This window comes from Peromyscus eremicus, chromosome 5 (assembly GCF_949786415.1).
Source record: "Peromyscus eremicus chromosome 5, PerEre_H2_v1, whole genome shotgun sequence".
Taxonomy (NCBI): domain Eukaryota; kingdom Metazoa; phylum Chordata; class Mammalia; order Rodentia; family Cricetidae; genus Peromyscus; species Peromyscus eremicus.
In genome coordinates, this window is record NC_081420.1 from 65,496,221 (window position 1) to 65,514,101 (window position 17,881).

General features: G+C 38.9%; 1 protein-coding gene across 1 annotated transcript in view; it reads right to left on the reverse strand.

Moving 5' to 3' along the window:
- Nucleotides 1–16,300, reverse strand: part of Trdmt1 (tRNA aspartic acid methyltransferase 1) — a 32,730-nt gene extending 16,430 nt beyond the window's left edge. Inside the window, exons 1-2 of the mRNA XM_059263606.1 lie at nt 16,017–16,300; nt 5,855–5,964 (exon numbers count right to left, since the gene is read on the reverse strand). Coding sequence (XP_059119589.1) covers nt 5,855–5,964; nt 16,017–16,080 — 174 coding nt within the window. The 5' untranslated portion in view covers nt 16,081–16,300. The remainder of the gene's footprint in view (nt 1–5,854; nt 5,965–16,016) is intronic.
- Nucleotides 16,301–17,881: the final 1,581 nt, after the last annotated feature.

Here is a 17,881-nt window from a genome sequence, read left to right on the forward strand (position 1 = left end):
CACAACACTTGTTCCTCTAGGAGGTCTCAGGTGTAACACTGCTGTTTTTGGACTTGACCAAGTAGAACTTTATTTTGTAATTAACCATATTTGGCAAAGGTTTGGAGAATCTTTAGGCATCTATCAATACACCTCTCTGTTTTGCAAGTGTGATGTACTGAATAGCCCGAAGAGTCAGTTTAGTACTATGTCAGTTTAGCACAATAATCGTAGTAGGACTAGATGAATTAAATGATCCCTAATTGGTTCCATTTATATCTGCACATAAAAACACATATATGTGTACACAGAAGATAAACAATGAGAAACACATGTCAGGGATTTGCCAATTCTCATTAAGCACTCCTGATCAGAAATGTAAGAATAGCCCAGTATCACAACCTCTCTAATTATTATAACAAATCTCTAAAAAGCTTAAGTATTTTGATAAAGCAGGAAATTTTATGCTCTGAATTATATGAACAGTGAGTTAACCTGGGAACATGTCAGTTGTCTCCACTGAATTAAAAGTTAGTGACATGCATAAGGCCAGGAAATAACATATCAATCTTGAGAAGTGCTCATTTTTTCTAATTTTGTTACAAGACATTAAAATGTTCAGAAAAGACACTGAATTTGATGATTGCTTTCAGACATAGTTGTCTTCTTTTCAATAAGGATCTCATTAAATCATATCAATAGAATCCTTACTTTAGACATTGGTGCATTTCTGAGAGAAAGCCCACTTGAGACACACTGTGAGCATCCTTCAGATGTGTTTCTAATCAGCTTGCTCATGTTTTATTTGTAACTATGGAGTCTGTACTTATAAGACAATGGTTTTCTTATCTTGTAGCATAGAACTGATAAACAATGAAAACCTCGGCTGGCTATTTCTTATCTTGTCCTGCCCTGTGAAGGTATTTTACAAACCAATTACCATTTAATCATTTATCTAATCAGCTATTTATTTATTTATTTATCAGCTCTGAACCTTCTTTCATCCTTTATCAGCATTTTCCTGTTATTTCTCTGGTCACTTTATAAGTACAGTATGTTCGTTCATTAAGCAATTTTTATAAATCAATTCACTACTATTTCTGAGTACCATTTCCATGGCAAGCATTGTTGTACACAACAATGAACAAGCTCAATGAAGTGTCTGCTCATGACACTTATACACTAGCCACTAGTAATTTCTTACTTGCTAGCAAGCTAACTTAACTGAGTACCCTGTTTTATCTACAGCTTTTTGACTAAGGAGTTCTGCTGCTGGTTACGAACCTTTGTGTACTATCTCAGCCCGACCACGGATGATAACAAAGACTTTTCTGGCAGGCTTTCTGGAGAAAGTTGCCTTCCTCAAGACAGACCTGGTACACAGCCAAAACTGTATCCCAGTCTCTGAAGGGAGTTGCTATCAAGGTCTTACAGCCCCGGACAATCATGCTCTTAGCACAGTTATCTTCCTAGTCCCAGAGTGTTCATTCATTCGAATGAATTCATTTCTTCATTTGCAAACTTTGCCTATCAGAAGTCACCTGCTACTGCCTACTAGAGAGAGGAGGAGACCGAAAGAATTTCCCCACTCTCTCTCTGAGAACCAAGCACTCTTCCACTTATTGGCCTCCTCCTCACCCAGTCCTCACACCATAAGCAGGGAGACAGCCTCCACCTTCATGCTGATCCATGGGGACCCAAGGTAAATCAGTGTTTTCTCTTAAGTTAGATTCTGGCTGACACTTTATAACCTCACCTGCATATGTTAACTGAAAACGACAAACTCAGAGGCAAAGAGTAAACTGGTTGAGAGATAGTGGCTGAAGAGAACTGAGCTTCAGGTAAGCCGCCAGAGCGAGTTTGGGCGATCCACTGTACAGCATGGTGAGGTACTTTGTGCCTGCCCAGCAGTCTCACACAAAGTAAGAACGTAGGGGGAAGAATATGGCAATTTGCTTGACTGAATCATTTCGTAGCATACATATGTGAATACATAAAAATCACATACCATACATACATATATATATATATAATTCTTATTTCTTGACTATACTATAAAATAAAAAGATAGTCTTTTTTCCCCTTAGAAACATGAACTGACTCTCCTTTAAATGAGCTAGAAGTGCTTCCCCCAGCCCCTTTTCTTGTTTCCAATAATTTTATAGACTGCATATATTATGGTTTACCATTATCTATTAAAGCTAGCAAGGAAATGTAATTAAAGTTTGAATCCCTCAAACTTCTATTGGTTCATATCTGGGGCTCTCAACAGGTCCAAATACACATAATTTCTCATCATTTCTCTTAAAGAGTAGAACAGACAGGATATTGAATTGTTGAAAGTGAAGCAATGAGTGGGTACTATACTGAGACTTTGTTGATTTGGGTTATATTTGGTTACATCTACTTTAAAATATTTATATTAAATTTGCTTTTGTAATAAAAAATTTTAACAAAATAATCAGTTATGGCATTTGCCATCTTACAGAAATTATGGAACCTAAATATACCTTAGTCTGTCTGTTAAATCAATTCAGAATTACATATTTTGGGTATTCTTATTCTGAATGTGTTTATACTGCTACTGATTCTGGTTATACTGATGCTTATGAAGAAGGCTATACTGATTCTGGTTGCCCAAGATGCTTATGAAATGCACTGTTATTAGTTATTATCATACCTTGTACTGTAATCATGGCCAAAAATCTGTAGCTAGATAGGTCATGGGCCTCAGGTGAGAACCTACTATTGTAAGTCTGCTAAAATGACATAGTACTAAACTGACTCCTGATGACTTATTATTATTATATCCATATTAGTGCATCTCTGAAGCCTCATCAGAGGAGATGGAGTAGAAGATGGAGGTTAACAGAGACCCGTAACTGCTCAAAGAACAGAGAATAAGAGACTATGCCATGCTCGGCCTTAACTCTTAAATGAGACCTCTATATCATACACACACACACACACACACACACACACACACACACACACACACGGGTCAGGGATCATCTTGGAAGAGGAAGCAGAAAGGTTGAAAAAACCTGGCAGTGAACGGCTACAAGTTCACTTACTATATGTAACTATACGAGTTATATAGAGAGTATATATAGAACTTATGAAACTATATGAGCTTAAGTTCTAACAACTTAACCTTCATTTTTAAAAAAACAAAACAATCTCAGAAGCCCTAGAAAGCTGTGTTAAATGTAAGTAAGAGCTGCTGTTGTTTTCAGATAGTAGACTCCAGTTAGTGCAGGCTACCTTTGCCGGGAAGAAACTGAAAAATTTGAAGTGGGATCTGACTTACGATTGCCACAGCTTGCTGCTAAGTAGTTATTTCTAGACAGCAGCAAAGGGAGGCAACTCCCAAACAGAACCAAGTAACCTAAACAAGTGGAGGAGAGACAGGAAGGCGTTCAAGGAAGGAAGTCAAGGTGAGTAGCATGTGTCACAGGATGAAGGAAGCTATACATAATCCGTCCACGTAGTCTCTGGGTAACAGTCTGTGCACACAACAGTCAACGTGGGATGAGATGGAGCAAAGAACATCGACTAGGAAAAGAACAATTACTGAAAAGATGCAATTTCCAGATTTCACACAAGATTAAGAATCACTTAGTACAAAGCAGAGAACCTAAGTACGTATAGCAATAATCCAACAGAGAATTTACATTGCCGAAATTCAGTATGTATTAAAAACTACCACGATCAAAGCTGTGTGTTATTGAAGTAAGAACTGACATATGCATACTACTGAGAAAAGGGCCCAGAAATGCACCATAAATATGGGATCTATTTCGTATAACATGTCAGGGAAACTAAGAGAAGACTGCTCTGTTCAGCAAATGATCAACTTTACATTCTCTTAAGGGGAAAATGTTTAAGCCATTCTGCATACTGTTTGCAAAAAGTAAGTCTGAATGAGTAATAGATAAAAATGTAAAAACTTACAAATCTAGAAGAAAAAAAAAAACAAACAGAAAAATTTGGAGAATGAAAAGATTTCACAGAATACATTGAAAAAAGTCCCATGTAGGAAAAAAATAATTCCTATAACTATAACATCTGCTCTTTGATGGAAACAGTTAAAGAAATAAAAAGACAAGCTATAAAATTAGAGAAAATATTTGTTATACACATTCTAAACAAATAAGTTTATTCCAGAAAACATATATAACCGATATAACTAAGTAATACAAACTGTACATTTTGCATGGATGCCACTGTACTGTGCAAAATAACGGCTTCATGAGAATTTTGCATGTAAAATTTTCACAATAAGAAAATGAGGCCTTATTCTCACAGTAAGAAATATTGGTCTCTGTTGGGTTTTCCCTTTCCTTCCCTGTGGATAAGCAGCTAGGAATGGAATTACTGGGGTATGTGACAATTATCTTCAAAATTATGAGATAACAAAAGTTTTCCAAAGTGCTTTAACCATCTAACATTACTTCCATCAATGTCTCAGTGAGAAAACTCACATAGCAGCCGACACTTGCTGCTGGTAGTCTTCCACAGTGAGAGTGTGGGTAAAGCACTTCCTTGCCCTCAAGCCTGTTGTTCAATCCTCAGAAGTCACATAATGAAAATAGAGGACTAACACTTGCAAGTTGTCCTCTGACCTACACACACACACAAAAAAAAAAAAAAAAAAAAAAACCACATGCTCATGCCATTGTATACAGTCTCTCTCTCTCTCTCTCTCTCTCTCTCTCTCTCTCTCTCTCTCTCTCTCTCTCTCACACACACACACACACACACACACACACACACACACAAGCAATAGGAAAGAAACAGGGTGTTTATGTTCATATTCTTTTTACTTATTATTTATTTTTATTGAAAACCATTTTTTCATTCAGTTTATTCTGATCATGGTTAACCCTCCCCCATCTCCTCCCAGATCCCCCCCACCTCCCTACCCATCCAACTACATGCCTTCTTTCTCTTTAGAAAACAGACAGGCCCATGATAAAAGTTAAAAACAAAAAACAAAAAACAGAATAAAATAGAACAGGGAAAAAAAGAAAGAAAAAGCATGAGAAATACACACACAAAACACCCATAAAAACAAAAATTGGGAACCATAATAGATAAGCAAAAGACAAGCAAGCTAAAAAAAAAAAAAAATCCCAACCAAAGCATTATAAGACAAAATCTCCCAAACTACCATTGAGTTCACTTTGTGTCGGCCATCTACTGTTCATATTCTTTTTAAAAGAGTCCATGATAGATGAAAAAAAAATTAACTCTGACAAGTTTACTAACGAGTATTCAAAAAGTAATAGCCTAGGAAGCCCTTCCTTATTGTTACCAAGTGCTATAAGTATTATGTAACTATTAACTGAATGTGAACCATTAAAGTTTGCTATCACCACACAACCAAGCATCTGGAAGTTAAGCATGTTCTTGTCAATCTTTTTCTTTTTTTTTCTTCAGAAAGCAAGATACTGATCTCACTCTTTAAGTGGGTTTTTTAAATAACTTACTCCCTATGATGGGACACCTCACACAGCCTTGAGGCAGGGGGAGGGGCTTGGACCTGCCTCTACTAAATGTACCTCCCCATGGGAGGCCTTACCTTCTTGTAGGAGGGAATGAGGGGGTGGGTTAGGACAGGGAGGCTGGAGGGGTGGGAGGAGGGAAGAGGGGGATCTTTGATTGGCATGTAAAATGAATTAAAATTTTTTCTTAATAAAAATAAAACTCCCTCTTTTGATAGAATTTCAAACATTAATTCCTCTTCTCCTAAGCTTTCATTTGCATGATTTACTTTCCAATTAAGCTGCCAGAAACCAGTATTTAGAAATTGTTAGAAATATGCATTTTCACTGCTATTATATGTATTAAAATAATAATAATATATACTCACTTCAATTGTCTTTGCCAGTAAGTGTGTGTGAGGAAAATTATGCTTGTACACTTCATTAGCAACAGTATTCACATCAATAGCAGCCACCACCTGCGCAGGGATACCACTTTCTGTAAGGATAAATGGAATATCTTCAGAGGTCTTCAGCATCAGCCCACCATAAAGAAAAGCTGAAAGAGCAGAATTCAGCCATGCACTGACTTGCTCCTCAGCTACCCAGCTTGACCTCAGACCCTGATAAAGAAGCAGGCAGGAGGAACAGGCAGGAAGTGGTCTTCCAGCACTACTTCCTGCAGCCTGCTGAGTGCTGAGAAGAAGATTTCAACTTTCTTACATTGTCTTAGGAGATGGCTTTCCTTTCTCATTAAACCACACGTTTATGCCAAACACAGTTTTCCAAGTTAAATAAAAAACAGGAACACCTATAACACACTCTAGAAGCCCTATTATTCAGAACTTTATATAAATAAATGACCATGTATTCTCACTTTCCTGTATTAAGAAAAAGCTGATTCACAATACCACTGAAACTGCTTTGAATATATGCTATTTTGAAATAACAGCTTCACTGAGATATAATTTACACACAACAATTCAACCTGCTTAGAGTTTAATTTTTAAGTGAGGTAAATTCATTGGTGTCCAAATGTAAAAGGTTCAGAGCCTAAAACTTAAATTTTGACAGCATATAGGAGACAGCGGAGGAAGAGATGCTCATATTAAGGTACACCTTGCTGCTGAGGAAACACATTTTCAACACAGCTTACCATACAAAGAATCTGAACACATTTTTGGTTGTAATAAAAGTGTGAACTCTATAAGTGTGGCTGTTGCTATACCTCATGGTTACCACCCTGTTATGCTGTGGGATGGTCTGTATGTCAAGTGTGTTGTTGATTGGTCAATAAATAAATCACTGATTGGTCAGTGGCCAGGCAAGAAGTATAGGCAGGACAAGGAGGAGAATAAAGCTGGGAAGTGGAAGGCTGAGTCAGAGAGACACTGCCAGCCACCACGATGACAAACAGCATGTGAAGATGCCGGTAAGCCACGAGCCACGTGGCAAGGTATAGATTTATAGAAATGGATTAATTTAAGCTGTAAGAACAGTTAGCAAGAAGCCTGCCACGGCCATACAGTTTGTAACCAATATAAGTCTCTGTGTTTACTTGGTCAGGTCTGAGCGGCTGTGGGACTGGCAGGTGAGAGAGATTTGTCCTGACTGTGGGCCAGGCAGGAAAACTCTACACTGTTACCTCCAACCAAGTACAAAATCTATTATGCATAGACCCTGTTCAGAATCAAGAGAAAACATGGGGAATTTTAAACATAAAAGAACCTGAAACTTGAGAAAATCATTGGTTAACATGATGAGATCACCAGCAGACCCAAACAGCTCTTTTTAGTAGCCCTTTGTTGATTAACAATCAGCTTTCCCTGGTCCAGACGTTTAAAGAGAAGGAAAATCAGGATCTAAGCGCCTGCACAGATCACAGGACAAAAGGCAGAGAAAGACGAAAGACGCATGCTCAGAAAGTCACTGCACCCTGACACGGAATCCTAGCAAAGACAGGTTCAAGGGAACAGAGGGACTTCAATGTCTCAAGTAAATAGTCTCTCTGGTAGGCCCAAATCACTCAGCTATCCCCCCAGGTACTTCCTTTCTCTGGAAAAGGATGGTCCTCTGTGCCTTGCACATGGGCCCTAGACTTCTTAATACCACAGGTGGCTGCCTCTGGCTGAATTTAAATTTAATAACTAGTTTCTTGATTTAAGATATATGAGTTTATACATTATATCTTTGTTTAAAAGCATGAAAGACTTTAAAACCTAAAACAAAAAGGTTTCTAAGCCAAAAGGTATATAAAGATTAATTTTTAAAAAAATCACAAAACTTACTAATTCAAGTCACTAATCACTATGAGAACTCAGAATTCAACTTTGCTAAATAAGATAAATTACAATCTCTATGGTGCAGCCTGCTTGCAGTTCCCCACAGAAGCAGGCAGGATGGCCTGGAGGTGGTTAACATGACTTTCATCTTTTTTCAGGTTGACTGAAAATCTAATCATGTGCTGAATCCATACCATAGTCAATAAGTAATTTTATGTTCTTGTATTATATGCTGGAGGACATAAAACCTGACAAAAAGCAACTGCCAAATTGGTGTCTCATGTGGAGATCCAAAGCCTGATGAACTGGAAAGGAATTCTCAGAAAAGAATGGAGTTTTCAAGTCAATAAGCAAATGCACTGCTCTTGTGGACTGATGCACAAATTTTAAACTGTTATAAAATTGGAACCTACCGCACTATCAAAAAAGTTATTTGTATTAGGAAACACACACACACACACACACACACACACACACACACACACACACAGGTAGGGTATCTAAACCCCAGGCATGTTTCAGATTTTGGAATATCTGCATATACATAGCAAGATAGCTCAACAGTAGGACCCAAGTATAAACACAAAATGTATTTCCTATATGCCTTGTACATATGGCCTGGAGGTCATCTCACTGTGGGCCCTAATTTTGTATACAATGTTTGATTTCTGGGCATTTTTTTACTCCAACAAATTGTATGAGATCGAGTGGAATTTTCCACTTGTGGCATCAAGTTGATTGTTAAAGTCTTTCATTTTGGAGCATTTCACAGTTTGCTGTTTAGACTAGGATGCTCATCCTGCATTAAGACATTACTGATGTTAACTTCAACTTGATTTTTTAAAAAATTGTTAGGTACGTTTAGGTATTTAAAACAAGTGTTTAGGTACGCTACTAAGGAGAAATTAAACTTATATGTAACAATGGAAAAAGCAAGCCAATCAGTTCCTGGCAACGTCTTAAACTAGAATTCAAAGAAAGCCATCTTAATATTCTCTAATAAATTTTAAATCCCAAAAGCCTTTGAGCAGCAGAGACATTTTGAAAATGACAAGTTGAAAATGTCCAAGTGGAAAGAATGCTCTAGAATTGTGCCCATGTGAGCTCTCTCACATGAGACCCAAGAGTAATTCTCACAGGAACTAGAACTGGGAGAGGAACCCAGCAGGCCTTTGGAAGTAGAGGGAGTTTGATCCCAGGCTGTGCATGGATTTATCCATGACATTTCAGTTAATATGATGGATTTCATGTTTATTAATAGGAAGCACAGTTTCTTAGAAAGGCGAGACATTCTGACAGAGAAACACTATTGTGAACACTGTGAGGCAGGGTCTATATGGAGATGACAAGGACATCATGTTTCCATTTCTGAGGACTGAAGTTAACCTTTGATGAGCAATAGTTTTCCTTCTTTTTCTGATCAAGACTTCTGGAAAAGCTGTAGGGAAGAACTTAGCTGGTAGTAAAAGGTGCAAGTTCATTCTCTACTGGCCTAATAGATAAACTCATGCATAGTTACTCCATGGAGAAATATCAATAGTTTTTTTAATTCAAATGTAGAATTAAGCAGTTCACGCTAAAATAAATAGTTCTTAAGAACTTTTGTCTTTCTTTATCATCTACTTTCTGATCTGGCCCTCATAAAATGTTGGACACATATTTAAGTGGCCTCAACCTCACACCTGAGACATTTAATCAGGTAGGTATGTTAACACTGACCTCTAGTTGTGAAATGGTGAAGCAGATGAGTATACCCAAGGTCTAGTCTTCACTCAGAGACAGCTTCATTGGGAATAAAAACGCTAGGTAGAAGTGGAACTATAAAGACGTTTAATTTAAAAAATTTGTCAACTGGGGCCATTGAAACATGTAAAGGTATCTTTGCCAGCTGAGCCTGACAACATGTACTTGATCCCAGGAACCACACAGTGGAGAGAATGGATGCCTCACACAAACGAACATGTGGCACATGCCTCCCAAAATAAATAAATACATACATACATATATACATACATAAAATCACTTTAAAATGTTTTTATTGCTATTAGCAAATATATTTCCTGGCTTTTCTTAAAAGTTGTTTGCATGTCTAGACACTGCTAAGAAATTATTTCTACACATAAAATGAAAACTAAGCCTCCCCCAACACACATACACACATAGTTTCCTCTGAAAGCCTTACAAGTTTAGCTAATCAACAGCCATGTTTACTCTGGGTCAAGACACTCCTTAGAGTACTGCTGCTAACACCCACTTGGTACAGAAGGTCACACAGGAATACGCTTCGATGTGCGGACTGAGGTCCGATTATGCCACGGATACTGCATCTTACAACTGAAATATTATTTTTCAACAAAATGTGGAAAGACAGAGAAGATCCGGAGAAGAGACATGGGAGAGAGAAAGACGGCAGGTTACTGTGTAAAAAAGAACACGTGAGGGAGCTTATGGGCACAAAAAGTACAGAGATCACATCAGAAAACACAACACAGTTCAATAAAGCATGGGTGGATTTTGAGGGGAACTTGAGAAAGGAAACTGAGGCACCAAAGTTCGTTTCTAGGAAGTGTTTGGGAAAGCTGACCAAAGCTGTGTTCCTGAGAGGAGGGAGCCACTACAGGCCCCATCCACACCCACCCGCTCCTGTCTTCTCCTCGTGATGCCCTGGAGCTTTCTCCTCGGAAGACCAACAGAGAAAGGTCACTCAAGAGCCACTTCTGTCAAGGCCACAGAGTGCGTGAGGCGCAGCACCGACACTACCTTAGTCCTTAGACAGATAACCCTGAGGGTTAAGGAGTGAACTTCCCAGGGCAGGCACTGTCCCTAAAATTTCTGTTTCTAAATATAGGTAGCTGAAATTAAGAGTTACTCTAAAACAGCTCCTCCATCCAATGGGACTCTACAACGGATGACAACAGGGACATTCCATATTTGCACAGTCTGGTATGATACACATATGGGTGGGTATTAAGCCACTAAAGAACTAAATTTTTCTCTAATTTCATCTTAATTGAAATGTAAACAGCTGCATTTGGCTGCTGGCATGCACACTGAGCTTATAATCACCAGGCTCATCAAGAGATGTCCTGGCAAGAGTCATCACTGTACAGTGGGGAAACAGTGGACGAGAAATTCATGTTGAAATTCTCATGAGCTACAGTGTTGGGAAATAAATGTACTCATCCTCTCTAAACTTCAATTTCCTCATTAATGAAATGGATATTTAAAACAGTTCCCATAAAGGGCTCCTATTAAAAATAAATGAAATAGAGTCAATAAAACCTCTAGCAACAGGAGATACTTGGTAATTATTAAAAATTCCACTCATCACTTAGCACTTATCTGAAAAAGTTACAGACAAAATAGTGATGATGATGGTGGTTTAGTTTTTATCATTATTAAAGCTAGGAAATGAGGTGATACGATGTTCCCCAATATATTGTGCACCCTAATAAACTGATCTGGGGTCACAGAACAGAACAGCCACTAGATAGACATAGAGGCCAGAAAACAGTGGTGCACACACCTTTAATCCTAGCATTCTGGTGGCAGAGATCCACCTGGATCTCTGTGATTTCAAGGTCTCATTAGAAACTGAGCCAGGCATGGTGACTCACGCCTTTAATCCCAGGAAGTGATGGCAGAAGGCAGAAAGGTATTTAAGGCGTGAGGACGAGGAACTAGAGCCTGGTTAAGCTTTTAGGCTTTTAGCAGCAGTTCAGCTGAGAACCATTCAGATGAGGACTCAGAGGCTTCCAGTTTGAGGAAACGAGATCAGCTGAGGAATTGGCGAGTTGAGGTTAGCTGTGGCTTGTTTTATTTCTCTGATCTTTCAGCGTTCACCCCAATACCTAGCTCCGGGTTCGTTTTTATTAAATAGACCTTTTAAGATTGGTGTTACAAGGAAATTAGGCCGATGAGAAAATTTAAGTTGTAACTATACAGAGACAAATTTCAGAAGTACTTTTAAGAGATTTTAGAGTAGCATAAACAGAAAGCTTTCACAACAGTAACCAGAAGGCTTTACCTCCACTATAAATATTAAGTAAAAACTGACTAAAATATAATCTCAGAAGAGCACTGAGAAAAGCAAAACTTTCCTGGCCTTGCTATCAACCCATAGGCTGCCAGGAGAGAATGGGGAGGGGTGAGGCAATCCTCCCCCAGCCCGCCCCAGAATATGTATTACTTGTTTTGTCTAATTTGCAGGAAGATAGATCACCAAAAAACTTCTAGTGAAACTTTCTGTCCCCAGTACTCACTGAGTGTTTAGGAAAAGAGGGTGGATCTTCAGATCATCTTTCATGACCTGCCATTCTTTGACCCAGACCTCGGTGCCAAATTCACAGAAGCAGAAAACTAAAGCAAGAGGAAAATTCCTTTACAATTGTTGTCCATTCGCTTTTCTAACAACTGTATTGTTAACTACATGGTCCGGGGCTGGGGAGCTCATGAGATGGTGCACTGAGTAAGAGTACTTGCTCTGAAACCACGAGGACTTGAATTCGAATCCCCAGCTCTCACATCAAAGTCCAGGATGGCTGTGCATGCACCCAATCCATGTGGAGTAAAACTGAGATGTATACAGAAATTAATTCCTGATGACATGATTCGGGTCACTACTTCAAGTTCTACCCCAAATTTAGAGTCTGCTTTTAAATGAATCTGTATTTAAAACTTTTATGTCAACTAGTTTGGGTGAGTTTTGTCATTTGCAGAAAACACTTCTACTAGCCACTCAAGTGAATGCACACTGACACATCTTTGCTCCTACGAGGAAATGCATTTTAAACGTCACCTTCAAAGGCAGGGCACCATCAACACAACAACCTGATTAATCAACTAGCTACACATTTGAAAACAAAAATACATCTTTTAATGAACATTTTCCAGGTATCCTAAACTGAGTTAAGAAGGAAGGATTCTTCAAGTATGGAAGCAGAAACTTCATCACAGAGCAACTCCATAACCTATTTCTGTATATGGACACTAAATACAGTAAATACTGAGAGGGCTATTTGTAAATGGTATCTCCAATATTTTTTAAGGAATGTGTAATATTTTCAGTTCTACAGTCTACAAATTTTTCTAGTTATTAGACCTAGTTATCTGGAAATTTGTACTAAAGAAAAATGTGGACAAATGTAAAAAGATATTCATGTAAACTACATGCATGTATGGGAAGGGTTATATTTAAAAGACAATCCATGCTATTGATACAAGTAAAAATCATCCTGTTCACTGCCACAGCTAATTACAGAATATCCTGTTGAGTCATGAACCACATGTTGATGTCTCTGTGGGTGGTTTGTACATATCACAACAGGGAAAACAGAAAATGTTATCAGAGGCTATCTTCATGATGAAATTTGCAGGAGATATAATCTTTGCTTCCTTGTACTATTCAATTGTTTAAAAACAGTAAGGATGAACTACTTCTTGCTTTGTTTGTTTGTTTGTTTGTTTTATTAGGTCTAAACTGATTTTAGAGATATTATTTCACCATGTAGCTCACACTAGCCTTAAACTCCTGATCCCCTGGCTCATATTCTGAAGGTTGTGATAACAGGCATGCCCCATCATGACCCCAGAAAATGTACTACTTTTACAATCAGTACAAAGCAAATGAACAAATTAACTTTTCTGATATTTAAATAAAAGAATTCAATGGTCTTTTTGTTATGAGCCTGAGAAATAAGAGAAAAATACTGATGATAAACAACAAAAGATACTTCTCAAAGCACACTTTTTAGACTGTGAGCACACACATCCACAATGGTGACTCAATGCACGACTTGATCCCATTGATTCAATGAAAAGAAAAAATACAAGTTAAAGTTCTTTACAGTCCTTTATAGACAGGAAATCAATTCTTTACAGTCCTTTATAGACAGGAAATCAATTAATGTTCACATGCAGAATTCCAAAGAAATAAACAATGTAAATAGTGAACAAGTAATTCAAACACAGGATCCAGAAGATTATAGACTTCAACAACAAAGACTCTGAATGTATCTTTGTAAATTTGCTTTGAGGAAACAGAACCATTTGATAAATGCCCCACTACTATAAAATATTACAATGTTCTTTGCTGGTATTTTCTCAATAATCAATAATTTCACAATGTTTGACATATTCAGATAAAAGTCAATGAAAACTATAGGAGAGGACAAGACAGTATTCCATCTCTAGTTAACTATCAAAACTGCCATAAAATACAACTATAGGGGTTTGAGAGATGGCTCAGTGGTTAAGAGCACTTACTACTCTTCCAGAAAACCCCAGTTCAATTCCTAGCACCTATGTTGGGTGACTTACAACCACCTGTAACTCCAGCATCAGGAAATCTAACAACCTCTAATGGTCTCTTCTAGCACCCACACCCAGACACATACATACCATGTGTGTCTGTGTGTGTGTGTGTGTGTGTGTAACATATATAATATATAAACAATTATGGTATCACTCATAAAGATCTCTCAAACTAACTTCTGAAAATCCCTTTCAATTTGTCACTTTGAGTCCTGTTTGCTCAATGGTTAATTCTTTTTAGATGCATATGCCTTTCATCAATATTAACTTAGCATTTCAAACTCTATAATACAAAATGTTATAAAGTTACCATGATTTTTAATATTATTTTATCAGTGAGGAAATACCACAGTGAAAACAGTTAACTGGGGGGGGGGCGGGAGAAAAAACATTTACTTAGTACTAACATAAGATGGGTGGGGAAAAAAGCTATCATAGGAAAGTCTGGGTATGCAGTACCCCAAGTGGTAACAAAAGCAAAGGCTAGAACTAAGAAGGAACTTAGAAGAGTGAAGGAACACAGAAAGCCCACTGAGCTCACTGAGCCTAGACAAGAGGGCAGCTGGGTAGGCAGAAAAAAGAGCTTACAGTCCAGATAAGAAACGACTGCGGTTCTAGCTTTCATTGTTGGACGAATTAATCCAAAATTCATAAGCACACTTCAAGAAAAAAAAATCAAGATTTACATTCAAGGATTTATTTGAAGCAGAATGTGTTTGGGGAAAAGAATTAGGAGAAATCTACAAGTTCAAAATGTAAGTGGTTGTTATGTATAGCTTATTAACAAGGTATTAAGTGGTTTTTTAAACTGTGTTAACTAAAAAATTTTAAGATATGGGGAAAACGGTAACACTATATGCTGTGCAAAATTAATAAAGCAGATAGTACACGTTTCCCTAATTTGCTTAATTTTAATATGATAAATGAATGTAAAGACCAAAAGAGTAAGGAGTATGTAATATTTCTAACCTAGTATAGATTCAAAAATTAATATTTGCTGAAAAAAATGTACAAGTTCAATCCACTAGATATTGTATGCTTCTTAGCCTCCTGTTAATCAAGGTACTAAAAAGGGAAGCAGAGAAATTGGTTTTGTATTTGCCTTAGCAACTTCAGAATAGACACACACACATATCCAATGTGTTTCACTACATATCACAAGTGCCTAGCATTCAGTACATGGCAACGGAGCTCACAAAATAAGTGTTTTTGAGTCACTATCACGAAAAGTGGGTAGATACCAAAGAAATTAAACAGCCTCAAAACGAAAGTGACAGCAATCTAATTTCTAAAGAGCTACAACGTGTCAGGCACCTTACTCTGTCTTTAATTCTTGAGGTCCCTTTCTGGAAGTTCTATTTCACACATTTAAAACCAAGTAACAGGTTCGAAAATGTAAGGCCAAAGTTGCAAAATTTGATCCCAGTTCCCTGGCACCTGTGTAGGCCTGCAGAAGGCACGTTTCTTTCCACAGACTTAACCACACTCCCTCCCCTTTTCGCTTCCCCTATATCCTAATGCTTGTACATTTCTATCTTGAATTGTAGTTATCGCCTTGCTCCAACCCACCCCCACCCCCACCCCCTCCCTTTTTCGTGACTTCCTCCAGGCTCAGTGACAGCCAGCCTAGAATTTGGGCCTTGGCACGGGGCAAAGGGCTCCCCCTTCCCTTAACTTTGTCTCAACCAAATTAAATTCATTTGACTTCCCAGGCCCAAGAATCCTCCCTCACAAATAGCACTCTGGGGCACCCAGCCTGCTCAGGCTACAAAGCTTGGGGCCAGAGTAGGGGAGCCACAGCCTTGAGGGGCGGACCGGGGCGGCGCTGAGGTGGTTTCCAGGGCAACCGAGGTCGGCGGCCACCAGGACCCGCCCCGCCGCTCCGCCCCTCGGCGACGCGAGAGCTGGATCCTGCGGCCCGGAGGGAATCCACGATAAGTTTTCTGTCCGCTCTCACCTCGCAGCGCGTGGTGCATGCCACCAATGCCACTGTACAGCTCCAAGACACGCAGAGGTTCCATCCCTTTGCAACCGCGACCGACCGCGGCCTGGAAACTAGGCCTACCGGTCCTCCGCGTCTCTTACTCCCCCGTCCGCACCGCTCCCTTCGCTTCTGGTTCCGCTGCTTTTCAGTTCCCCAACCTCCTGTTGCTCAGAGAGCAGCTTGGAGCCTGGGGAATGGCAGGGGTGAGGAAGGGGACAAAGACAGACAACTATTAATAAAGCCTCCCAAGTGAGAGCCAGCAGCTCCGCAGCCTGATCTGTGCTTTATCTTCCTTGTTTGTTGTTTTCTGTGGCCTTAAGTGAGAAAGAAACCCGTCAGTAGAGAGCTGAAAAAAATGCCATCAGCTTTGAAGTGAGTTACTGATTAGAGAGCTGTTTTTCACAGCGAGCTCCTTTTGTTCTTTTGAAGTCTGACTTGATCAAGCATTTCTTTGAGGACTCTTGAGCACATCCCCACATGCTCCCTGGTGTGCCTGTGCTAGAGTATGGAGTTAAATCCTGGCTACTTTGTCTAGGGGTATGATTCTCACTTCCGAGTTAAATCTTACCAGGCTCTTCCCAAGAAGGCTCCAGAGCCCTGGGGGTGCATTAACAATAAAGAGGATGCTTGCTGTAAATGATAATAGGATTAATTCTATTTTACCTTGGAAAATACTCCAACATATGCTGTTTTTTTTTTCTTTTATTGAAAATATGTTTTTTTCTCACATAATATATCCTGATTATAGTTCCCGCCCCCCATCCAGATCCACCCCTTTCCTGTCTCTCATTAGAAAACAAATAGGCTTCTGTGGGATAATAATAAAATAAAATAAGATAAAAGCAAAGCAAAAAGAAGGAAAAGAGCCCAAGAGAAGGCACAAGCAACAGACCTACTCATTTGCACACTCATAAAAACACTAAACTGGGAAACATGATATATATGAAAAGGACCTGTAGTAGGTAAAAAGAGAGAAGAAAAAATAAATAAAATTTAAAAATTAACATAAATTTTAAAAAAAAAGAAGGAAGAATCCTGATACAACATTATGAAACAAGGAAACTCCAAAGACGCCGTTGAGTTCATTTTTCATTGGCCATCTACTGCTGGACATAAAGCCTACCCTTAAGAGTAGTTTATTTCCCCAGTTTCCCTTGGAGGAAACTACATATTCATTTGCAAGTGGTTATCAGTTGGAAATTAGTTTTGGGTTAGGGATGGAGGCTTGTGTCCAATTTCCTAGAACCCCAACCAATACAGACCCATGCGGGCCTTGTGCATGCTGCCTCAGTCTCTGTGAGTTCAATGTGTGTCCACCATGTTGATTTAGAAGGCCTGTTTTCACGGTATCCTCCATGACCTCTGGCTCTTACACTCTTTCCATCTCCTCTTCTATGGGGGTTCCCTGATCCCCGAGGGAAAAGATTTGATGAAGACATCTTATTTATGGCTGAGTGTTCTAAGGTCTCTCACTCTGCATAATGTCTGGCTGTGGGTCTCTGTATTTGTTCCCATCTGCTGCAGGAGGAAGCTTCACTGATGATGGCTGAGTAAGGCATCTATGAGTATAACAGAATGTCATTAGGAGTCATTTTGGCCAAAGGACTCTCATGGAAACTCCCAAACAAACTAGGCTGTTGCCAAGACTCTAAGTTGTTCTCCACAAACTGACAGCAAGACCCCATTGCAGAAAACAACACCTACACAACTCATTGAACATGGAGGAGTCAAGCTGGTACTCACATAGAGCCTAAACCTCTGTGTGCTAGCCTCTTTGGTACAGGAAGATACTCTACAGGCTACCAAAGTAGAAACATAAACACCAACCCAGGTGCAAA